We start from the raw sequence: 26,714 nt of genomic DNA, 5'->3' as shown, positions 1-26,714 counted from the left end.
CTGCAGAGGACAAGTTAATTACAGTTAACTGCATCTCAGATTGCAGGCCAAATAAATACTTCACAGAGTTCAAATAACATACACATCTCAACATCAACTGTTCAGAGGAGACTGTGTGAATCAGGCCTTCATGGTTGAATTGCTGCAAAGAAACCACTACTAAAGGACACCAATAATAAGAAGAGACTTGCTGGGGCCAAGAAACACGAGCAATGGACATTAGATCAGTGGAAATCTGTCCATTGGTCTGATTAGTCCAAATAAGCCATTTTTGGTTCCAATCGCAGTGTCTTTGTCAGAGCTGTTTGAGCTCAGCTCTGGATCCAGAGCTGTTTGACGAAGAAGGAGAGTGATGGAGTGCTGAGGTGGTTTGGTATGAGTTGGACCGCAGAGTGAAGGAAAAGCAGCCAACAAGTGCTTAGTATGTATGGGAACTCCTTCAAGACTGTTGGAAAAGCATTCGAGGTGAAGCTGCTTCAGAAAATGCCAAGCGTGTGCAAAGCTGTCATCAGGGCAAAGGGTGGCTATTTGAAGAATCTCAAATATAAAATATATTTATTTGTTTAACAGTTTTTTGGCTACTACATAATACTTAATGTGTTATTTCATAGTTTTGATGTCTTCACTACTATTCTACAATGTAGAAAACAGTAAAAATTAAGAAAAACCCTTGAATGAGTAAGTGTTCTAAAAACTTTTGACCGGTAGTGTATATATCAACAATATCTAAATAAATCCACACACTCTCTCTCACACACACCACTCGAGAATATCCAGTATAAGCAAATCCAATGCAAGTCAATAGAGACTGGCGAGAGAGTAATTTTACAAAATTCTCTCGCATCTTAAACATGTTCAGATCTTAATTGTTGGTATATATATTGCCTGGAACAACATTTTTATATATACATTTTTGCAAATGTATTAAAAATAAAAACACCAGATTTACATAAGTATTCAGAACCTTTGCTATGAGACTTGAAATTGAGCTCAGGTGCATTCTGTTTCCATTGATCATTCTTGAGATGTTTCCACAATTTGATTAGGGTCCACCTGTGGTAAAATCAATTGATTGGACATGATTTGGAAAGGCACACACTTGTCTATACAAGGTCCCACAGTTGACAGTGCATGTCAGAGCAAATACCAAGCTATGAGATCAAAGGAATTGTCCGTAGAGCTCCGAGATAGGATTGTGTCAAGGCACAGATCTGGGGAAGGGTACCAAAACATTCCTGCAGCATTGAAGGTCCCCAAGAACACAGTGGCCTTCTTAATCCTTAAATTGAAATAGTTTGGAACCACTAAGACTCTTCCTAGAGCTGGCCACCGTCCAAACTGAGCAATCAGGGGAGAAGGGCCTTGATCAGGGAGGTGACCAAGAACCCCATGGTCGATCTGACAGAGCTCCTCTGTGGAGATGGGAGAACCTTCCAGAAGGACAACCATCTCTGCAGCACTCCACCAATCAGGCTTTTATGGTAGAGTGGCCAGACGGAAGCCACACCTAAGTAAATGGAACATGACCACCCGCTTGGAGTTACCAAAAGGCACCTAAAGGACCCACAGTCCATGAGAAACAAGATTCTCTGGTCTGATGAAACCAAGATTGAACTCTTTGGCCTGAATGCCAAGCGTCACGTCTGGAGGAAACCTGGCACCATCCCTACGGTGAAGCATGGTGGTGGCAGCATCATGCTGTAGGGATGTTTTTCAGCGACAGGGAGACTAGTCAGGATCGAGGGAAAGATCAACGGAGCAAACTACAGAGAGATGCTTGATGAAAACCTGCTCCAGAGCGCTCAGGACCTCAGACTGGGGTGAAGTGCCGTGTGAATGACCTCTATGCGCGCTTCTAGCCAGAGTTCATCTGTCCAATGTCTGTGTTCTTTTGCCCATCTTAATCATTTTTTTTTTGGCCAGTCTGAGATATGTCTTTTTCTTTGCAACTCTGTCTAGAAGGCCAGCATCTCGGAGTCGCCTCTTCACTGTTGACGTTGAGACTGGTGTTTTGCGGGTACTATTTAATGAAGCTGCCAGTAGAGGACTTGTGAGGCGTCTGTTTCTCAAACTAGACACTCTAATGTACTTGTCCTCTTGCTCAGTTGTGCACCGGGGCCTCCCACTCCTTTTTCTATTCTGGTTTGAGCCAGTTTGCCCTGTTCTGTAAAGGGAGTAGTACACTGCGTTGTACGTGATCTTCAGTTTCTTGGCAATTTCTCGCATGGAATAGCCTTCATTTCTCAGAACAAGAATAGACTGACGAGTTTCAGAAGAAAGGTCTTTGTTTCTGGCCATTTTGAGCCTGTAATCTAACCTACAAATGCTGATGCTCCAGATACTCAACTAGTCTAAAGGCGGCCAGTTTTATTGCTTCTTTAATCAGTACAACAGTTTTCAGCTATGCTAACATAATTGCAAAAGGGTTTTCTAATGATCAATTAGCTAATCCAAGTTTAGCATTTTAAAAGGCTAATACAATGTGCCTTTGGAACACAGGAGTGATGGTTGCTGATAATGGGCCTCTGTACGCCGATGGAGATTGTCCATTAAAAAAGAAATCTGCCGTTTCCAGCTACAATAGTCATTTACAACATAAATAATGTCTACAATGTATTTCTGATCAATTTGATGTTATTTTTAAATGGACAAAAACTTTTCCCTTCCATTTCCAAAACAAGGACATTTCTAAGTGACCCCAAACTTTTGAACGGTAGTGTATATACCAACAATTATTAAGATCTGAACATGTGTAAGATATGAGAAAGAGGGAAAACTATGAAATGACTCACTCTCCAGTATCCATTGACTTGCATTTGCAAATACTGCATGTAGTCTAGGGGTGAGTGTGTGAAAGAGAATATGTGTGGATTTCTTTGTATATATCATTTAAACAAGTATTTCCATGACTTGAATCATGAAACATGTCCAAAGACTAAATATAGTACGATACAGAAACAGGTCAAATAATAATATTATATGCTTTTAAACAATTTAATTCTGAAATGCATTTCAAAATACATATGTGACTCGTTTCAGGAAACTAGGTGTATGTCGCGGGTCACTACTTCACAGGAGAGCCATTTGAACATAAACTTTTATTTTTTTAGCAAAATGCGTTTTTTGGCAGAAATCCCTTCTGGAACATGTGACCTTTCATGTGCCTTAGTAACAGACCTGTATGACATCTGTAAATACGAATACAATTGTTAAATTACGAGCCTAGTTGGTTTAGCCACAGAAAAAGTCAGCAACCTTCCCTCTCGCCATGATTGGCTGAGATAATGAGTGGGCTGGACATGCCGAGAGATGAGTACGGATTGGTCTGCCATATAGCACGCTTCTGTCTCTTTGAGCTGGTCAGTAAGTGTAGGTAATTCTGTCTAACGCAGCTTTTTTTAAATGTATTGTGTAGTAGAACTGTGTAAGTGTTGCTCTCCACTTTCTGGAGGACCGAGTTTTGAAATCAGTGGAATTACAGTATGATAGCTAAGGAGATGGAGAAAACACCTGACTCCGGATTCCATCTTCAAACTAAGGACAACCATGACATCCGTGACAGGAAGAAGCGTCCATCTGTGATGTATATGGATAAGATATTCTACCTCGCTACATTTTCAGATATTACTCTTTTCTAATTTTGACAGAAAGTACTTTTCATTTCAAGTTAAAGTGTACTGTTAGCTAGCTAGCTAATATTGCATGTATGATCTTATAATTTGTATCATCTCAGAGCCATTTGCTTTGCTAGTTATATCCTAATTTTAGCTAGCTAACATTGAACCTGGTTGGTTAGCTACCTGCATATTCATGCAGGGTAGTAATGTCAGGAATTGGGATTATGGTTCAGTGTTTACCTAGCTAGCTACATGTCTTAACAAAAGACCACTATGCAAGTATCCTTTTCAATAGAATGTCACTGCGACAACTGTTGATAGACGTAGCTGGTAAATTTGCTCTACTCCGATTTCAGAGCACTCTCGTCTGAGTGTGCCAGAGCGCAGAGTAACTGACAAATTAACGCTCAACACCCGCTGAATATGGCCGGTGTCAGTAAACGTTGCCAAAAAAATACGTAAATTGTTGGCAGCAGCACAGTTGCAGTCACCAACACTCGGGATAACATAAAAACAGCCTAATCAGCTCTGCTAGGGCGAGAAAATGGTCAGTGAGCTGTTCTCTCATTTGTGTCTGGAAGTAGCTAGCAAGCTTGCCAACGTTAACCAGTTTGCTTGGGTGCTTGACTGTTGTTGTTTAGACAGAATGCTCAGATAAACTCTTAAAGAGATGGGTGGGGCTAAAGCTTAAGAGGGTGTGAACGATGCGGAATGGGTGTAGACAAAGAAGAGCTCTCCAGTAGGTACCAAAACATTCAAAGGCCATTTTCTAAAAAGTGAGGTTACAAATTGATCAACTTTCAAAGTAGAATTACTTTCCAGTTGTTCCTCAAATTCAGTGTATTATATACCATTTTGTACCTCTTTATCCAATGTAAAAAAAAAAAAACACTTTCAAATTTTGCTACATAAGACAGAACCAAGGCGGTCGATCACATTTAGAAAACAATTCATGCATTTTCTCAAAATCCCAACTTAGATTGTCATTATCTATCATACTTCCAGTGTCAATCTTAAAATCTTCAATGTGGCCTGTGTTGACACTTGGACTAACCTACTATGTTGACACCAATGTCATGCAATTACACCATATGGAATTTGTAGTTCAAGGACGTGAATGGGTTTGAGGTCACTGCCAAGCGAGAGAGAGAACACCGCACTAACTGGCGTAAAGGACCAGTGTGTTATGTAGCAGTGTTATCTGATAGAAGTGGGTGGGCTTTGTGACGGGTTTATTCTGGGACTGACATTGTGGCTGAACCCTCTAAGGCCTGGAGCGGGGCTCACTACAGCCAGGAGAGGCGAGGCCGGGCCTTTAGCTGCCTTGTCTTGACTGGACCTTCCTCACTTCTGCCCTTTTCTCTCGGACCAGGGGTCTTCTGCCCTTTTCTCTCAGACCAGGGGTCTTCAACCTTTTCTCTCAGACCAGGGGTCTTCAACCTTTTCTCTCAGACCAGGGGTCTTCAACCTTTTCTCTCAGACCAGGGGTCTTCTGCCCTTTTCTCTCAGACCAGGGGTCTTCTGCCCTTTTCTCTCAGACCAGGGGTCTTCTGCCCTTTTCTCTCAGACCAGGGGTCTTCTGCCCTTTTCTCTCAGACCAGGGGTCTTCAACCTTTTCTCTCAGACCAGGGGTCTTCAACCTTTTCTCTCAGACCAGGGGTCTTCAACCTTTTCTCTCAGACCAGGGGTCTTCAACCTTTTCTCTCAGACTTCAACCTTTTCTCTCAGACCAGGGGTCTTCAACCTTTTCTCTCAGACCAGGGGTCTTCAACCTTTTCTCTCAGACCAGGGGTCTTCAACCTTTTCTCTCAGACCAGGGGTCTTCAACCTTTTCTCTCAGACCAGGGGTCTTCAACCTTTTCTCTCAGACCAGGGGTCTTCAACCTTTTCTCTCAGACCAGGGGTCTTCAACCTTTTTTTGCCCATGGACCTCCACCCAGGCAAACCGGAGACCCACGGACCCCCATCATATGTTCACACGTCTTGTCTTGTCATTAAATTAATAATAATTGCAGGGGGAAGTAATCAACATTTTAAATGATTTGATTTGGTAGATAGTTTTCATTATTTTGACCTCCCTACATTGTAATTGGAAGAGGAAGTGTAAACACTAACATAGCCTATTATCTGAAAAAGGGAATTCAAAACACATTTTTGCTAATAGCAGCTATTTGGCTGGTTAAACAAAGGTTATCCATGTTTTGGCAAACATGTACTGTACGAGGAGAAGATGAGAGAGCACCAACATCACCTATTCAGACGAGCCAATGGAGTTGGTGGGGGGGGGGGGGTGGGGTAGAGTTAGCCATTATATTGCAGTCCTAACTATCCAAGGCCATGCCAGGCCAGGTAGATGACGATGAGTCCATGATGAGTGCTAAACTGAACTAAACACTTCTCTTCCCTGGCAGACAGCTGGCTGTAGATTGATCATGGGACTGCGGGGCACAGGGGTGACGGAGGGGGCTGCGCCAGTGAAACATTAGATTCTGATTACATCGGAGTGGACAGAGAGACTGAATCCTGCTGTGGTATTCACCACACAGCCTGAAGTCACAGTTTATCACCATATCAAACACTTCAGACTGTCAGAGCAGTAGGAGAGAAGCTGAGCTGTGTGTTTAGGTGTGTGTGTGTCCAGATGGCTTCCAAATGGTCTCGCTTGGAGAGGGGGAGGAAGGGGCATTATGAGAAATGATCATGAGAGACGCGAGGACTGGAGGTTCTCAAACTAGTGTGGGGGTGACAAGATAAATGTGCTACCATGTCAGAAATAGTACAGCATCAGCATAGCAGCCTTTAGGGGTGGGGAGAAGGTGGTGCAGGGTCACACACACAGGGCTAGCATCAACACCAGATGACATCTAGCTCACCACATGCCCCGTCGCCTGGGTATACCTGGATAGAGCCAGTAGTATATGCAAGTCATTAGTCAACATCTCCAGCCACCACAGGGTGCCTCCCTATCAGGCCCCAACACCATCCCCTAACATCTCACTCTATCTGGGGTTCACTTAAGGCCTGTTGGGAGGCCCCCTCCAGCCCTGGATGTACTACCCCCCCCCCCCAAATGAAGAACAGCGCTTGCTCTTTCGCAGGGCAAAAAGTTGGAAAGATTAGAGGAGAAAGAGGGATGGAAGGATGGATGGAGAGATAGAGCTTGTCCTCCAACTCAAACCCATTTTGATTCCTCTGATCAGTATCATAATCCACCGCCAAGGAGGCTAATGAAGACCAGAGAGAGAGTAAGCTGACTGAGCATCTCCCTCCTCTTCCAGTCTGGCTGCTTGATATGATCATCCCAGTCAGTCCTGCATTCTTCCATCCTCTGACCCACCAGGAATTTTAACCTTGTTATTTAGAGAGAGCATTTATTTTGCCAGTTGCCTGCAGCTGTGTGTGGTATCAACACACACACACAGGCAGGCATGAACACGCACGCAGGCACAAATGCAGGCACGCACACGGACGGACACACACAGATGGCGATCGCAGCAGGGTCAGTAAATGCTGATACGCCTCTTATCAAGGTCTTCTGAGGCTTTTTTAGGAAAACAGAGGGTGTCAGTCACTCAGACAGGCTAGATAGAGCCCCCATCTCCCGGAGTGTCAGAGCCCATATGTAGTGCAGGAATGCTGCAGCTCGCGTGTTAACCACCACCAACTACCGCCCTCCTCTAGCCTTTTGCCAAATGCCAGAGTTGACAGGTAGGCTGTGGCCAGTGTGTGATGTACGTAGTGCTTGCGCGGGTGCGTGTGTTTGCGTGCATGCATGCGTGGGTGTGTCTGTGCGTGTGTGTATGTGTGTGTGTGTGCCTTACAGCCACAGCGCTGTGTATTGCCTGTCTGAAGGTCCCCGGACATCAAACAGCCAGTTGGTCAGCTGAGTCAACAGCGACAGAGGCATAACCTGGCCGTAACCCTGGAGATCAATGGCAGAGTGTGGGTGAGAGGGTGAAAGGGCCACGCTGGGCCGTGGTGCTGGGCTCCACTCCACACCCTTTGATCCCACACAGACGTGAGGTGGGGTGGGCAGACTGAGGGAGAGAGAGATACTAACAGGGAGAGCACTCATAAACAGAGAGGGAGACCCAGAGTAAGACACACACAATGCTCCCCTCTTTCAAAACCAATAACTCAGTGGGATCATTTTAAAAGGATCTGTCTCAGCTACAGTACACAGAGAGAGCAGCGGTGGCTGATCTAAAGGAGATAGAACATCATTTATTAGCTGAGGTGAACTCTAAAAAGCTTTGGAATGTCTCATTGAGGGGAAGTATCAGCCAAAAGGCCTTTTCAATGGGAACATTGTGCTGTAGTGTGTGTGTGTGTGTGTGTGTGTGTGTGTGTGTGTGTGTGTGTGTGTGTGTGTGTGTGTGTGTGTGTGTGTGTGCTTCATCATCTGATTGACTGAGGTGCTAGTAAGTAGTCAGTTTAGTTCAGTGTTAAAGAACACAGCACTCAGATAGCAACAGGCTGAGAGAGAGAAGGGGACAACTAACTGAGGTGTGTAGGTGAACAACAACAAGAAACTGTTGGAGCAGTCTCCTCTGACTGCCTCTACACTCATATCCTACAGACAGGGTGTCTGAACACACACGAATACATGAGCACACACATTCATAGTCAAATACACTCATACACTCACACATACAGTGCCTTCAGAAAGTATTCATAAATACCCTTGACTTATTCCATTTTGTTGTGTTACAGCCTGAATTCAAAATGGATTCAATATTTTTTTTTCTCACCCTTCTACACACAATACCCCATAATGACAAAGTGAAAACATATTCTTAGAAATGTTTGCACATTAATTGAAAATGAAAAACAGAAATATCCCATTTACATAAGTATTCCCACTCCTGAGTCAATACATGGTAGAATCACATTTGGCAGTGATTGTACAATATTTGCCAATTATTCTGTTAAAAATTATTCAAGCTCTGTCAAATTGTTTTGTTTTTTTAACATGAAATACCCCTGAAAAAATTTACAATTACAAGCATACCCATAACATCATGCAGCCACCACTATGCTTTACAATATGGAGAGTGGTACTCAGTAATGTGTTGCATTGGATTTGCCCCAAAGATAACACTTTGTATTCAGGACATCCAGTTAATTTCTTTGCAGTACTACTTTAGTGCCTTGCTGCAAACAGGATGCATGTTTTGGAATATTTGTTTTATTCTGTACAGGCTTCCTTTTCACTCTGTTAAGTGGCTTAGTATTGTGGAGTAACTACAATGTTGTTGAGCCATTTTCAGTTTTCTCCTATCGCAGCCATTAAACTCTGTAACTGTGTTAAAGACACCATTGGCCTCATTGTGAAATCCCTGAGCGGTTTCCTTCCTCTAAGGCAACTGAGTTGGGAAGGACGCCTGTATCTTTGTAGTGACTGAGTGTATTGATACACCATCCAAAGTGTAATTAATAATTCCACATTGCTCAAAGGGATATTCTTTTTTATTTATTGTTACCCATCTACAAATAGGCACCCTTCTTTGCGAGGCATTGGAAAACCTCCCTGGTCTTTGTGGTTCAATGTGTGTTTGAAATTGTATCTGTGGGGTACAGAGATGAGGTAGTCATTCAAAAATCACATTTAACACAATTATTGCACATGCACACACAACTTATTATGTGACTTGTTAAGCACATTTTTACTCCTGAACTTATTTAGGCTTGCCATAACAAAAGTGGTTGACTACTTATTGACTCAAGACATTTCAGCTTTCATTTTTAATGAATTTGTTACATTTTTCAAAAACTCCACTGACATTATAGGGTATTATGTGTAGGCCAGTGACAACAATCTCAATTTAATCCATTTTAAATTCTGGCTGTAACAAAACAAAATGTGGAAAAAGTCAGTGGGTGTGAATACCTTCTGAAGGCACTGTAGGAACACAGACGCACACACACAGTAAAGAAAGCTGTGGAGGAAAGCGGGGAGGGCGACTAAATCTTATGTGCAAAAATCAGCTTTTAACTTAACAGTGTAGCCTATACCTTGAGCCCCAAAACATGAAAGTGTCAGAGCCCCAGGGCTTTTTTAACAGGAGCTTTTGAAGTGTACGTTTACAATAAACACAACGTTTAAAACCTAGGATTACCGCTCCGTTTTCACAGCTGTTTGGAAGCCAATTCCAACATTTTTAAATATGCTTTCTTTTTATTGGTTTTGATTTGACTTGAGGGTGGAAATAAAGTTACACTTTTTTTTGTTAAAATTTCCCAATGCGATATGCAGGGGTATTCAACTCTTACCCTATGAGGTCCAGAGCCTGCTGGTTTTCTGTTCTTCCTGATTATTAATTGCACCCGTCTAAATCAGTCCCTGATTAGAGGGGAACGATACAAAAAATGCAGTGGCATGTGTTTAGAAGTCTAGAGTCAGGGTTGGGTAGGTTACTTTCTAAATGTATCCATTACAGTTACTAGTTACCGGTCCAAAATTGTAAATCAGTAACGTAACTTTTGGATTACCCAAACTCAGTAACGTAACTTTTGGATTACCCAAACTCAGTAAGGTAATTGGATTACAGCCACAAAGTCATAAAATCTGGTTTTAAACGTAAACCTAACCTTAACCCTAACGTTAACCACACTGCTAACCCCTAATGCCTAACCCTAACCTTCAATTAAGACCAAAAAGCTCATTTTTGTTTTCATTAATTTTAACAATATCGCCAATGTCAACCTGCTTAAGAGGCATTAGAAGAAGGCAAAAATGAATATTACCAATTGAACAACATCCATTGCAGGATAAATCAATGTTAGAGTTTGGATGTTGCATTTTACTTTATGGGTTGGTGATGTAGGTCTGCTATAACCCATTGCTTTCTACTACAGATAATAATATGATTATCTTTACATCTTACCAGCCATTCCAATTAATTTAATAACACCTGATCTTCAAGATTAGGACTTGGGAAATATAGATTAGCCAAATTGTTTTACCTGAGCATCAGCCCCAAACTAAGAACTAATTAACCTACTCTGTTGTTGATGATTTTGTTGTCATGGCATGCTTCGAACACTACCGAAAAGCGCTATTTGCATTTGGAAAATTAACCCCATATAGTGCATTTGCTAATTGCCTATTGTTTACATTTGTTGGTGACACTTTGATATGTTGATAATTTGCAGCTGTCTAAGTCTATAAAAAGTGTGTGGGTTTGAGTATGTGTCCGTTTTTGAGTAATAAAAGCCCCATTCATGGTCTTCTTAAATGAAACTTGTTTTTGACAGTATGGAGCACAATACCATGGGTGAGTTTAGAAGGGAGAAACTCGCTGAAACTTTAATTCCACAGGCCGCACTATGTCGCTGTTGCAAGTAGAGGTCGACCGATTAATCGGAATGGCTGATTAATTAGGGCCGATTTCAAGTTTTCAAAACAATCGGTAATCGGCATTTTTGGACACTGATCATGGCCGATTACATTGCACTTCACGAGGAGACTGCGTGGCAGGCTGACTACCTGTTATGCGAGTGCAGCAAGGAGCCAAGGTAAGGTGCTAGCTAGCATTAAACTTATATTCTAAAAAACAATCAATCTTAAAATAATCACTAGTTAAACTAGTAATATCATCAACCATGTGTAGTTATCTAACGTGTCCTGCGTTGCATATAATCGATGCGGTGCCTGTTAATTTATCATTGAATCACAGCCTACTTCGCCAAACAGGTGATTTAACAAGCGCATTCACGAAAAAAGCACTGTCGTTGCACCAATGTGTAGCTAACCATAAACATCAATGCCTTTCTTAACCTGTTGGGGCTAGGGGGCAGTATTTTCACGGCTGGATAAAAAAACGTACCCGATTTAATCTGGTTACTAATCCTACCCAGTAACTAGAATATGCATATACTTATTATATATGGATAGAAAATACCCTAAAGTTTCTAAAACAGTTTGAATGGTGTCTGTGAGTATAACAGAACTCATTTGGCAGGCAAAACCCTGAGACATTTTCTGACAGGAAGTGGATACCTGATGTGTTGAATTACCTTTAAGCCTATGCCATTGAAACACACAGGGGTTGATTAATGTTTTGGCACTTCCTATTGCTTCCACTAGATGTCACCAGCCTTTACAATGTGTTTTGAGTCTTTTACTGTGAGATCTGACCGAACAAGAGCCATGGAACGGTGATGGCCGATTAGACTCTGGCGCGCGAGTTCATGTTGGGTACCCTCGTTCCAATACGTTATAAAAGAGAATGCATTCGTCCACCTTGAATATTATTCATGTTCTGGTTAAAAAAGGCCCTAATGATTTATGCTATACAACGTTTGACATGTTTGAACGAACGTAAATATATTTTTTCCCCTCGTTCATGAAGTGAAGTCCGGCGGGCTTAGATCATGTGCTAACAAGACGGAGATTTTTGGACATAAATGATGAGCTTTTTTGAACAAAACTACATTCGTTATGGACCTGTGATACCTGGAAGTGACATCTGATGAAGAGAATCAAAGGTAATGGATTATTTACATAGTATTTTCGATTTTAGATCTCCCCAACATGGCGGCTAGTCTGTATCGCAACGCGTATTTTTCTGGGCGCAGTGCTCAGATTATTGCAAAGTGTGATTTCCCAGTAAGGTTATTTTTAAATCTGGCAAGTTGATTGCGTTCAAGAGATGTAAATCTATAATTCTTTAAATGACAATATAATATTTTACCAATGTTTTCTAATTTTAATTATTTAATTTGTGGTGCTGACTTGACTGCCGGTTATTGGAGGGAAACGATTTCCTCAACATCAATGCCATAGTAAAACGCTGTTTTTGGATATAAATATGAACTTGATATAACTAAAAATGCATGCATTGTCTAACATAATGTCCTAGGAGTGTCATCTGATGGAGATTGTAAAAGGTTAGTGCATCATTTTAGCTGGTTTTATGGTTTTGGTGACCCTGTCTTTGAATTGACAAAACATTACACACAGCTATTGTCAATGTACTCTCCTAACATAATCTAACTTTATGCTTTCGCCGTAAAACCTTTTTGAAAATCGGACAACGTGGTTAGATTAAGGAGATGTTTATCTTTCAAAGGGTGTAAGATAGTTGTATGTTTGAAAAATTTGAATTTTGACATTTATTTGGTTTCAAATTTGCCGCTCTTGAAATGCACCTGCTGTTGATGGAGTGCACCACGGGGGGGACGCTAGCGTCCCACCTAGCCCATAGAGGTTAAAATCAATACACAGTATATATTTTTAAACCTGCATATTTAGTTAATATTGCCTGCTAAAATGAATTTATTTTAACTAGGGAAATTGTGTCACTTGTCTTGCGTTCTGTGCAAGCAGAGTCAGGGTATATGCAGCAGTTTGGGCATCCTGGCTCATTGTGAACTGTGTGAAGACCATTTCTTCCTAACAAAAGACAGCCAACTTCACCAATTTAACAAAAGCGCATTTGCGAAAAAAGCACAATCGTTGTACGAATGTACCTAACCATAAACATCAATGCCTTTCTTATCCTGATATGGATAGGGGGCAGTATTTTCACGGCCAGATGAAAAAACGTACCCGATTTAAACTGGTTACTACTCTTGCCCAGAAACGAGAATATGCATATTAATAGTATATTTGGATAGAAAACACTCTGAAGTTTCTAGAACTGTTTGAATGGTGTCTGTGAGTATAACAGAACTCATATGGCAGGCAAAAACCTGAGAACATTCCAAGCAGGAAGTGGAAAGTCAGAATTGTAGTTCTTCTTTTGATTCTCTATCAAAACTACAGTATCTGTGCTGTTACGTTGCACTTTTTAAGGCTTCCATTGGCTGTCTAAAGCCTTCAGAAAGTGGATTGAGCCTTCTGTCTCTGGGCAGAGTATAGGAGCTCAGTTACTGAGTGGTCTGCCTGAGGACAAAGGGATTGGTTTATTCTTTTTCTATTGTCCGGTTGGAATATTATCGCAATTTTAATTTAAAAATACCATAAAAATTGATTTTAAACAGCGTTTGACATGCTTCTAAGTACGGTAATGGAACATTTAGACTTTTTGTGTCTCGAATTGCACTCGCGCGTTACCGTTTGGATACAGACTTGAATGCACGAACAAAACGGAGGTATTTGGACATAACTATGGATTATTTTGAACAAAAACAACTTTTCTTGTGGAAGTAGCAGTCCTGGGAGTGCATTCTGACGAAGATCAGCAAAGGTAATACAATATTTCTAATACTAATTCTGAGTTTAGGTTGCCCCGAACTTGGCGGGTGTCTGAATAGCTCACCGTGATGGCGAGCTATGTACTCAGAATATTGAAAATTGTGCTTTCGCCGAAAAGCTATTTTAAAATCTGACACAGCGATTGCATAAAGGAGTTCTGTATCTATAATTCTTAAAATAATTATGTATTTTGTCAACGTTTATGATGAGTATTTTTGTAAATTCACCGGAAGTTTTTGGTGGGAATACATTTTCTGAACATCACGCACCAATGTAAAAAGCTGTTTTTGGATATAAATATGAACTTGATTGAACAAAACATAAATGTATTGTATAACATAATGTCCTAGGAGTGTCATCTGATGAAGATCATCAAAGGTTAGTGCTTCATTTAGCTGTGTTTTATTGACATATATGCTTGCTTGGAAAATGGCTGTGTGGTTATTTTGGTCTATGTACTCTCCTAACAATCTAATGTTTTGCTTTCGCTGTAAAGCCTATTTGAAATCGGACGACGTGGTTGGATTCAGGAGAGGTTTATCCTTCAAATGGTGTAAAATAGTTGTATGTTTGAAAAATAGAAATTATAGGATTTTTTGGGGTTTTTGTATTTCGCGCCATGCGATTCCATTGGCTGTTGGCTAGGGGTTCCGCTGGCGGAACGGGGTTCCGCTGGCGGAACGCCTAGAAGTAAGAGGTCAATACACAGAAGTAAATGTTTTTAAACCTGCATATTTAAAAGAAATTCATGTTAGCAGGCAATATTAAACTAGGGAAATTGTGTCACTTCACTTGCGTTCATTGCACGCAGAGTCAGGGTATATGCAACATTTTGGGCCGCCTGGCTCATTGCGAACTAATTTGCCAGAATTTTACGTAATTATGACATAACATTGAAGGTTGTGCAATGTAACAGCAATATTTAGACTTATGGATGCCACCCGTTAGATAAAATACGGGACGGTTCTGTATTTCACATAAAGAATAAATGTTTGGTTTTCGAAATGATAGTTTCCGGATTTGACCACATTAATGATCTAAGGCTCATATTTCTGTGTGTTATTATATTATAATTAAGTCTATGATTTGATAGAGCAGTCTGACTGAGCGGTGCAAGGCAGCAGCAGGCTCGTAAGCATTCATTCAAACAGCACTTTACTGCATTTGCCAGCAGCTCTTCACAATGCTTCAAGCATTGCGCTGTTTATGACTTCAAGCCTATCAACTCCCGAGATTAGGCTGGCAATAATAAAGTACCTATTATAACATCCAATAGTCAAAGGTATATGAAATACAAATGGTAGAGAGAAATAGTCCTATAATAACTACAACCTAAAACTTCTTACCTGGGAATATTGAAGACTCATGTTAAAAGGAACCACCAATGTTAGCTTTTTTTACATGGCACATATTGCACTTTTACTTTCTTCTCCAAAACTTTGTTTTTGCATTATTTAAACCAAATTGAACATGTTTCATTATTTATTTGAGACTAAATAGATTTTATTTATGTATTATATTAAGTTAAAATAAAAGTGTTCATTGTTCATTCAGTATTGTTGTAATTGTCATTATTACAAATAAATAAATAAATAATATATATATATATATATATATATATATATATATATATATCGTCCGATTAATCGGTATCGGCCTTTTTTGGTCCCCCAATAATCGGTCGACCTCTAGTTGCAAGAGCACATTTTATACTAGCTGACCACTGGGGCATACTCATTATGCCGATTCTGTTGCAAAACCTTTCTTAAACGGAAGCAAACGGAAGCAAACGGAGAGAGTTCTACCTGAATTTGTCCAAGAGAAACTCCCGTTTTACTCTGTTTGCTTCCATTTGGTTCTTAAACAGTAAACGGTTTCCTTAATGAATATACCCCTGGTCGCCAAAACAATGATTGATAGGCAGCTTAAACTTCTTCAATTAAACCATTATTGGGGTAAAAAACACATATACATTTGTGAACAGCCATCCACATTCAAAAAACCTACAATGCATAAGGCGCAAATAGCTAAATGAGAGAGCAGCAGTGTGAATCACATCAATGCGCTATGCAGCCTAGATATCAATAATAAGTGATATCCGTATTACCCGTAGGCTACACCACTGCTGTCATCCTTACCTCCAAGTGTTTATTCAAGTTGGATAATGCCGACAGCATTATCTTTGGAAGACTTAGCTTGGACTACAAAAGCCTATTCCTGCTTTTTTTCCCGCAATCCATCAAACGCATCTGGTGTGTCATCATAGTGGTCTCTGACTTGTAATCAGACTCGCTCAGGTGGAACAAACTTAAACCTGCGCCTTTTTTCAATGCTGATGTTAATGTCAGTGAGAAAGCAGAAAGGTGTTAAATATTTTTGGGCACAAAACATCCTTTATGAATTTAAAAATCATCCAAGAAGTAATCATCTAGTTTTTCAAATGTATCTGATCACTACATTTATCCGTCACATGTAACAGATTACATGTAATCCGTTACTCCCCAACCCTGTCCAGAGTTGAGTTTGAGGGCGATAGAGGGTGACAGCTTAATCTGTCCAAATAGATATGATAAAAGCCTGAGGGTCTAATTACATATTTATAAGGATCTGTGTAAATCACTATCTACAATGTGCTGAGCATTTAGCCTTAGTGCTAGCTTGGTGCTGTCCATAGATTATTCTTGCTGGATGATCCCAGGTGGTTGTTTCGGCTGACTACAGGAGTAGCTGCTAGTGCTGCTTATCTGGACGAGCATAATCATCTTTGGTCAAATAAAAAATAACAATGACATCAGTTCTCATAGCCAAGTCTAATCTGACAAACCGATCATTATAGTAAGCACATAAGCACATTATATTGGCACAACATAGATAATGGGTTTGCAAGAGGATGAGTTGTGGATGAGCAGAGATCAGTATGTGGCTGGCTGACTCACCCGCTCGTTGCAGGCCGCTGTCGTCCTCAGCTTCTCCTCAATCTCCTTCCCGATCTTCTGCACCGTCACCTGGGTCTGCTTGATGGCTCTCTGTGCTGTGTGGAGCCTAGAAAGTATAGGGATGAAGAACATCAGGATATTAATCAAAAGGCTCTCTACCACAGGAACTCAACAGACATGTACTGTATAATAGAGGATGCTTATATGTGATGCTGACAGATTTACATTGCAACTGCAGGAGAGTAAATAAATAACTATACAGACGAACAGAGGTCAGACTCTCCTCTCCGGACAGCGTAATGTCAGCCATCTTTTTAGCTGCGCTATTTGTTAATGTTATATAGGTTTGTTTGGAGGACAGAGGGAGGAGGTATGAGTTATGATGGACCACATGTGTGTTCTTAATTTGTGGCGAGAGTTTGTTTCCCCTCATTGTTTCTTTTCCTAATTTACTGGGGTTTAATCTATATTGTTGTGCTGTGTTGTCTCCAAATGTCTCAAAAGTTAATGAAAGTTCCAAATGAACAAAGGACAAAGCAGGCTTTGAGAACGTCGAAAGAACAAAGCTCATTAAAATGACTCTTAAGATGTAGTCCTATAGATTCAGGGGACATATCAGGTTCTCAAATACCCAAGAACCACAAATAACCCACCAGTATTTTAGTCACTTATTTTCTAATATATCTAACCACAATTTAAGGCTTCAATGTTGCCCTATGGACCTAAAGATACTAAATCCAGACCACTGAGAGAAACCTCAACGGGCCATTTAATAAACCCTCACCACAAACACTGAAGACATTCCCAAAACTTTTGGGTACTGAAGTCATTCATTCATTGTCCTCTCTGGAGAGGGAACAATAACAACAATGCCAAAAGACAACAATGAACGTTATTGCAGCTATCAATCACAGACTTGATTAACTCTCCAAGTATGCTTTCAACAGCTCCAGGCCTCATGGGGAGTGAGTGAGAGAGGGAGACTGAGCTGCTCCCCACAACAGAGCTGCCCCAGGGACACGTCTAATAGGAACAGACAACCATCACACCAGGCTGAGATATGAGGGTCCTCCTCACACGCAGGAGGGCAGCCATTAGCAATAATATTGTCAGAGAGACTCGAGATCATCCTTGTTTTGTCTAATTTACAGACACGCTCAACAGGAGGTAAGCGTTAGATGTGGCAGTGTGGCTGGTAGTTTCTGACCCATTCTCTCTCATCTACAGTATGAATGGTTCTACCATCTGGTCTGGGGGCTCCCGATGGAGAGATGCGGTTATCTTTCAGCCCCCCTGTCCCAACTTTCCAACCCACAATTCTTCCAGTCACATCATTCCACCTCTTTCTGAAGCAGGCTGTTCCTCACATCTCCATCCTACAATCCCTCCTTCTGTCTGTTGTTCGCTACTAGTGAACCCTGAGGATGATCTAAGAACGTGACGCCTGGCCTGTGTTTAATAGTAATATCGCAGCATTTAACCGAGATAATGCTAAGGCAGATTCCCGCTCCAAACCACTATGCATAGTCTTCAGTCAATCAATGCGCCACAACCAGTGCAGAGTTCTTCAGCTTTTGGCTGAATCAGTGGACTTGGTGGAAGCCACAATGAGTATTTTAAGGGCCCAGGATTGTGGATAATCCTGTACTGGTGCCAAAACTCTGCGATCTTTCATACTCCACTTCTGGGGCCTTTTAAACTGTCATCAGGGTCCAGGTAAACTGAGGGCTGGTGGTTTCCTCTAGTACTTATAACATAATGGGAATATTCAACCACAACTTTCTTCTAAAATTCCCACTATGCTTCTTTCTTAGATATTCTCAACACCTCACTTCGGAGCACAAATCTGAAAAGAAGCCTTTTGGTCTTTCCCAACTTACCACAATCTCAAAATTGATCAAAAACATTTAACAAAATTGGTCTCTGTGACTACGGACATCTTTCTTCACTACGTGACTGCAACCACCTGGGTCCACACATGCCTGCCTGCCTCTCTCTCTCTCTCTCTCTCTCTCTCTCTCTCAGTAAAGGTTACATTAAGCAGGGTGGCGTGGAGCCACAGCCTTTTCAGATAAACGTCCCTCTTTTCACTCACGTATCCCATATCCGTTGCATTCGTTCCACAATTTTCTCAAATTAGGTAATTGGCTAAATCAGTGAGGCTAAAAACTCCATTCCTCTATCCATGCTGAACAAGGCAGCTAGTTGTCTGCCAATAAGTCATCTAGGCTACATACATCATGGGCCTTTTGGGGTCGGGGTGGTGAAGGGTGGGGGGGGGGGTTTACTCGGGTGCAGCTCTTTCCCACTGCTTGCGCTTGAATGTGGTCCATGTGTGAGCAGCAGCTCTGGGTATTAGTCCATGGACTATATTCACTCGCCTCTCATGATGCAACAACCACTTGTGGTTGAGTTCATAGTGGTTGCAGTGGGGAACGTGGTTATGGCAGAGTGAGAATGTGGCCTGTGGTCATGGAAGAAGTGGAAGTGGGGAATTTTAGTAACTTTACGGGACTGTTGAGAAAAGGGGTTTTGCTTAGGTATGCAGTCCCTCAGAGCCTTCCTGGAACTGCCTCTTTTAGTGGGTTTTATGCCTGACCCTCCATAAAATTGGTTTACACTAATCCAGCTCTGAGATATTTCCACAGATCTAGGGTGCCTCCAGCCACCTCCATGTTTTTTTCATTAAAACACTGTTCCTCAGACACCTCAGGATATTACTGTGTGTGGTAGGAGGATGGAGCCCAGACCATCATTCATCACTCCTGTATCTTCAGTAAGTGGGGTCAGACACTAACTTCTAATGATTTCACACTTTAAGAATGGAGGGAGGGAAAAAACCTCTACTACAATCATTCACTTTTCTTCCCATTTCAACCTGCCTGGGAAGACAACGATAGCCGTTGGAGATAGTCCTACAAAACGTCAGAGCAAAGCCATTTTGACAGCTTTATCAGTCCGAGGTGATTGCGATGGAGGAATCTGATATGGCCACTTCCCCTATGTGAGTGCTGTTATCTCCCCAATCCTTCACGCATGTCTGAAACCCTTATCAGCTCTACCAGTCTGAGGCTAGGAGGGCCAGGGCCCCTGGACCACAGGGGGGAGGGGGGTGAACAAGTCCCAGGCAACTATGCCCTCACTGGGGCAGTACAACCACCAGGCTGGCACACACCCCTCCAGAAAACCCACTGAACGATAACAACTTCCCTACAACAGGACTAGTGAAAATGACAACTAGGGATTACTTGGAGTTACAATTCAAATAAGTACGCATTTCAGATGTGCTTCAAAAGGACATTCAGTCCTTGATTTAAGATCGATAGGCATCTGAAAATAATAACATCTGTTGGCTTAAAACCCTAAATCAGCTGGTGGGTGAATGCCTGATAAAAGCATGTTGATTACAACACTGTTTTTGAACTTTCAAATGGAACATTTGCCCTAAACAGACAGCTGCTTGGAAGCCATCTTTAAAAAATTGTTGTTTGCGATGCTGCGTCTCGCAGAATAAAGGAGGAAAAAAGTAAGGGTTGATGTATTTATGAGGTGCAAAATCAATGAACATTGTAATAAATACAAAATGGCATTGACTTTCTAACCTCATACACATCCAGTACGTAGTAACTCCTTCCAGAGTGGCCTCCCCAAAGCACTGGCTCAGATGGCCTGTACCATTCATGGATTCATTTACCCAACTGATGATCTCCAAATAAACATTTACCATGGTTTATACATAGAACAACAGGCCAGCAAATCCAATCTTGCAATCAGTGCCGAGCAACAGCAAAGGCAGCTGTATCATCTGGCTTACAGAGATAAAGGTAGGAAAACAACTAGGGCAAAAGAGAGAGAAAAGAGAAGAGAGAAATATATAGAGAGAAAAAGAGAGAAAGAGAACAAGGGCAATCAGTGAAGTACAAACAGCATTGTAAATACAAACCATATTAATGGATTCTTCATTTTTCATTTTGTACTTCAACTATTTGCACATTTTTACAACACTGTACATAGCCATAATATACCATTTGAGTGTAATGTTTACTGTTCATTTTATTGTTAATTTCACTTTTGTTTATTGTCCATTTCATTTGCTTTGGCAATTTAAACAAATGTTTCCCATGCCAATAAAGCCTTTTAAATTGAATTGAAAGAAGAAGAAAAAATCCCATCCTCTGTCCCTCTGGAGAATAGAGTAGGGGCATATCTAAACAAAACACATTTCATTGCCTTATTATAGCGTTGGGGGTTGGGGTCTTGCTCTCCTCAATCACAAAGCAGTTGGTGAGATAGCTTAAAGCCTGGGTCCATTCCATCTTTCCACAATGGCTTGTAGCGGTTCTCGGTTTTTGTTCGTTATCATTGATTTTTCATCCTCCTCTCATATCGTTCCGACACTGTGCTTTTTGTTTTGAGAGACCGCTTGACGTCGCAGGCATGGAAACTTTTTGTGGATCTTTTGTGTTAGAGAGAAAAGGCGAGGAAGCGAGGTGCAGTTGGTATCGAAGAAAACATAATAAGAGGGGGGAGGGGATGACGGAGAGGAGGTTGACAAAACACTTTTCTTCTGCTGTGTGATACGATGGGTTTCATTTCTGAAATGCTCTTATATCAGGTGACAAGAGATTGGGGCCTCTCTCCACCTTCGCTTCCACTTCCTCGGTCTACAGATATAGGTCATACACACAGAAAGACACAAACACCTTACAAACAGGCCTGGAACATAGGCTGGAAGAGAGACAACTTGATCAGACATGCACTTTTACTGAACGGACTAATAGTTCAAAGTAACAGCTTAAAACTACTCATCGGAACATATCGATTAAATCAATCATAAAATAATGATGACTGTTTGATCTTACAAATGAAACCAATAGAATACATTCACACCCTTAGTCATTTGTATCTTAGAAATAAAATAAACACAAAAATAGATTGTATGTTTTACAGATAACAGAAATATGTAACAGGTACCCAACAATGGCCAAACAACATAAAGGAAGGGGAAAAGAGGCAGAGGGGTGACATAGTTGGAAAACCAAATAAACACCTTCCATTCCGCCGCATACCTGGACCTCAACAGCAGGGCAGAGAATGTCAACACATTTTACCCTGTTGCTATTCACCTCAAATTTCACCATTGTCCCCCCCTATGTACATGGAGGGGAGATAAGATTGTCCCCCCCACAGAAAATATTTTGGTGCGCCTGCTCTCTGTGGATGGATGGATGCCTCATTATTGACTTCCTCCAAGATGTTGTAAGTCAACAAGTATGGTTTACAATACATGGCAACTTAAGAGAGAAATGCATGCTGGGAAACCCCATGAGCAACCCTGAGAAAGGATACTTTAGTCTTCCAGGGTCACAGAGAGGCCAGGCCCCTCCCACTTGATTACAGACTAGAGGTTCTCCCCCCCCCCCCAGCCTAAACCCAAAGTGTCCTTCTAGGTCACTAAAGCTGCCGGGGGTAATGAACCCAACAATAAACAACTAATATCGTTACCACACGAAGACTTGCCTTTTACCACCACTGTTACATCAATTACGATCAAAGTTAGGGCCTAGCGTGCCTACTCCCCTGACAGCAGTGTTCGCTGACCGCCAGCGAGCGATGTTGGCCCCGGAAGAAAGAAAGACATACAGCCTAAACAACTAGGAGCTGGAACACTCAGTCTACATGGGCACCAAACAGAACGAATTACAGAGGAACTACATGAAATTGTCCAATAAGAAAAGCGTGATTTATGTTAATTTGCACTAATTAATTAACAAGACCCAGGAGTCTACATGGGCCTAGTGGCTGGAAACAAACAAAGAATGCAGGCTACTGGCATGGCGTGTGAGACTCTTAGTTTCTCCCATTTGATACACCTTGAAAATAAAAAACAAACAAAAACATGTCTATAATGTCTTGACATAACTCTAATATACTAAAATGTGAGAATGTAACTAACTCATAGAACACATGAAATAGTAGCCTAACGCATGATTTTAGGGATATCAAAGAAAAAGAGATTTCCACACTAAGTTTGGAGCTCAGAGGAATGTTAGGGTGAATAGCTGCAAAAAAAATGACCCAGAGGACCACCTCTTACAACAGGAGTTCCTCAGCACCTACTGGGCTTGTTTTGATACCGCCCAAGTATACTCCTGAGGTGTGATAGCAAAATAGCAGAGATACGTCCATATTATGCAAAGTGACTTGGGGTTTAGTAGCCAGTTTGTTTTCTGTAGTCTGAATGGTGGCGTTGGGACCCTGGGGGTCAGCTCTCTGGGCCTGGAGTGGGCCAGCTGTTTAAAATGGGTCCCCTTAATCCGGCCCAGAACAATATCCTGTGGCTGAGAGCCGGCAGGCGACCCACAGGACTGCTATGAGACCAGGCACTAACTACAGGAAAGGCTTATCACCTCCCCTAGACACTGGGTCAGGGCAGACCCCCTCGAGCCTTCGTTTTCACACACTGAACACACAAACACACACACACATAGGTCAGTAAAATAAATAATCTGAGAATACAGAGAAAGAACAACGTGGCATTGATAGAGGGGAAAAAGATTAATCTGACAATGTGTTACAAATGTGGAATACTGTGGATCATTTGTTCAACAAATGATGTGTAGAGCCTATGGGTTGAGTGAAACAATCGTATTGCGATAGATTCAACATTTTATCAGCCAATATACACGAAGTGTATCAAACATTTGGAACACCTGCACTTTCCATGACAGACTGACCAGATGAAAGAATTGATCCTAATTGATGTCACTTGTTAAATCCACTTCAAATCAGTGTAGATGAAGGGGAGGAGACAGGTTAAAGATGGGTTTTTAAACCTTGAGACAATTGAGACAAGGATCGTGTATGTGTGCCATTCAGATGGTGAATGTGCAAGGCCAACTATTTAATTGCCTTTGAACGGGGTATGGTAGTACATGCCAGGAGCACTGGTTTGAGTGTGTCAAGAACTGCAACGCGGCTGAGTTTCACGCTCAACAGTTTTCCGCGTGTATCAAGAATGGTCCACCACCCAAAGGACATCCAGAAACTGGAATTCGGCGAATCAGCCCATGTTTTTCCACTCGTCAATTGTCCAGTGTTGGTGATCGAGTGCCCACTGGAGCCGCTTCTTGTTTTTAGCTGATGGGAGTGGAACCCGGTGTGGTCATCTGCAGCAATAGCCCATCCGTGACAAGGACAAACGAGTTGTGCGTTCCAAGATGCCGTTCTGCACACCACTGTTGTAATGCGCCATTATTTGCCATACGTGAAAAGCTCAGGAGGATGGACGTTTCTCAGATACTGGAACGGGCACGCCTGGCACTGATGATCATACCATGCTCAAAGTCGCCTTTTCCCATTCTCACGTTCAATCAAACAGTAACTGAATGCCTCAATGCCTGTCTGCCTGCTTTATATATTAAGCCACATGACTATCTGTAGGAGCTCACCATTTTCGTGAACGGGGTGGTGTACCGAATAAACTGGCCACAGTGTATATACCCTGTGCTAAAATGATACATAGAGTTACAGCGCATACACAGATGTAATTCGCTTTCATTTTACAACTGTGAATAAGATTCCTGGAGCCACTCGAGTACTAGGCCTACATTTCCAGTCTAAGGTACATTATCCATTTCAAATTATAAGTTTATAAAACCTGTACCCGTAGGCTGCCGCTCAAAAGAAAAAAACAGTAAGAAATATATACAGTTTAATCATTAATAATACATTCAGGAAAATCAAACAAAAAATAGAAGTGGGCCTCCACCACCAACCTCCCATTCCCCCAACCAACATGTCTCCATCCAAACCCCCCACCCCTGGAAACCATGTTTACCACCCCTTCGCACACCCCCTAGCAACTAAGATTGCGCCCACTTCAACATCATATGGAGGAATGTGCCAACCTGATTTAGGGAACACAGTGAACAGTTGGGGGCAATCTCATCGTAAAACACTTTATTGGTGTTTAATACAGTCTGTGAACAAACTTCAAATATTTAAATTGATGATTTAGATTATGGGATGCCAAGGTCATATTTGTTCATATTCTGTTCCAGTTAAAGGGTTGTTCAAACTCAGAATATAAGCTTTCCAAAAGTTGTTTATATATTATAGAGATCAGTCCTTTCGGGAGCCCAAATAATTAATTTATAAATCCCATCATTGGATGGTTCGGTAGTTTGGTTTCCCAAGGAACTCCTAAGTTTTAAATATAGAAAAAAAGATTTGCCCTGTAATGAGTATTTGTTTTTCAAATCTTTGAATTTTCTCAAACCACTGCTGTTCGTGATATCGGCAAGGGTACGGATTCAACGTTTGGACCATTGGGGGTTGCAAAAGGCCGCCTTCCATATAGCAGGGAGTTATTGTGAAATATTGGAGTATTGCCATGTAATTTTGATTCCCAGTTGCATTGTTTTTCAATTTTGCGTCAAATAGAAATGGTGTGCACAACAATAGGACCAAAGCGTAGTTTATAATGTTTAAGGGATGTATCAGTAAAGACCACCTCTTCCAAGGCAATAGGAGACACGATATTTCTCTCTATACTAAGCCAGGGGGCAGAATAATCATGTCTAAACCAATTTAGGACAAAATGCAAATGCCTGGACATACAATTTAAATGTTTGGTATGAATAGTCCTGCTACGTCTCTCCCTCTAAGCAAGTTTGTTAATTTTACCTTGCCATATTTGAAACCACACTATGGATTTTATCCCAATAGCTAGAAGGGGGAGCAAAGGGAAGAATTGAACTACAGAAATTCAGCTGTTGCAATATATTCATTTTGACAATAAATGAACTCAAAAAAAAGAAAACGGCCCTTTTTCAGGACCCTGTCTTTCAAAGAATTCGTAGAAATCCAAATAACTTCACAGATCTTCATTGTAAAGGGTTTAAACACTGTTTTCCATGCTTGTTCAATGAACCATAAACAACTAATGAACATGCACCTGTGGAACGGTCATTAACTTCATTAGGGTAGGGGGCACAATTTTCACCTCCGGATGAAAAGCGTGCCAAAAGTAAACTGTCTGCTACTCAGGCCCAGAAGCTAGGATATGCATATAATTGGTAGATTTGGATAGAAAACACTCTAAATTTTCCAAAACGGTTAAAATAATGTCTGTGAGTATAACAGAACTGATATGGCAGGCAAAAACCTGAGAAAAATCCATCCAGGAAGTGAGATTGTTTTATTTTTGTAGTTTTCTATTGAATGCCATTACAGTATCCACTGACTTAGGACTCAAATTGCACTTCCTATGGCTTCCAATAGATGTCAACAGTGTTTAGAAATTGTTTCAGGCTTGTATTCTGAAAAATGAGGGAGTAAGACCACTTTGAATGAGTGGACCATTCAGTGTCCCTGAGGTTTTTCATGCGCGCGACCGAGAGCACGCCTTTCTTGTTTTCCTTTTATACTGACGAAGCTTTTGTCCGGTTGAAATGTTATTGATTATTATGACTAAAAACATTGTTTGACATGTTTCTACGATCTTTACTGATACTTTTCGGATTTTTCGTCTGTCTGTTGTGACTGCCTTTGAGCCTGTGGATTACTGAACAAAACGCGCAAACAAAACAGAGGTTTTTGGATATAAAGAGGGACTTTATCGAACAAAACGAACATTTATTGATTAAATGGGAGTCTTGTGAGTGCAACCATACGAAGATAATCAAAGGTAAGTGATTAATTTTATCACTATTTCTGACTTGTGTAACTCCTCTACTTGGCTGGTAACTGTTAGTAATGATTTGTCTGCTGGGCGCTGTTCTCAGATAATCGCATGGTATGCTTTCGCCGTAAAGCCTTTTTGAAATCAGACACCGTGGTTGGATTAACAAGAAGTTAATCTTTAAACCGATGTATAACACTTGTATGTTTTTGAATTTGGCGCTCTGCAATTTCACTGGATGTTGGCCAGGTGGGACGGTGGCGTGCCACACCCCA

General features: G+C 41.4%; 1 protein-coding gene across 4 annotated transcripts in view; it reads right to left on the bottom strand.

Annotated features, from left to right (window-relative positions):
- Positions 1–26,714, bottom strand: part of LOC106567946 (UV radiation resistance-associated gene protein) — a 171,609-nt gene that overhangs the window by 111,591 nt on the left and 33,304 nt on the right. For all 4 annotated transcript variants that reach the window (XM_014137860.3, XM_045692235.2, XM_014137861.3 and 1 more), the window contains one exon: positions 16,755–16,860. In XM_014137860.3, coding sequence (XP_013993335.3) covers positions 16,755–16,860 — 106 coding nt within the window. The remainder of the gene's footprint in view (positions 1–16,754; positions 16,861–26,714) is intronic.

This window comes from Salmo salar, chromosome 13 (assembly GCF_965601325.2).
Source record: "Salmo salar chromosome 13, fSalSal1, whole genome shotgun sequence".
NCBI lineage: Eukaryota > Metazoa > Chordata > Actinopteri > Salmoniformes > Salmonidae > Salmo > Salmo salar.
The sequence above is the reverse complement of the archived record's forward strand: the minus strand, read 5'-3'. Positions and strand labels throughout refer to the sequence as shown.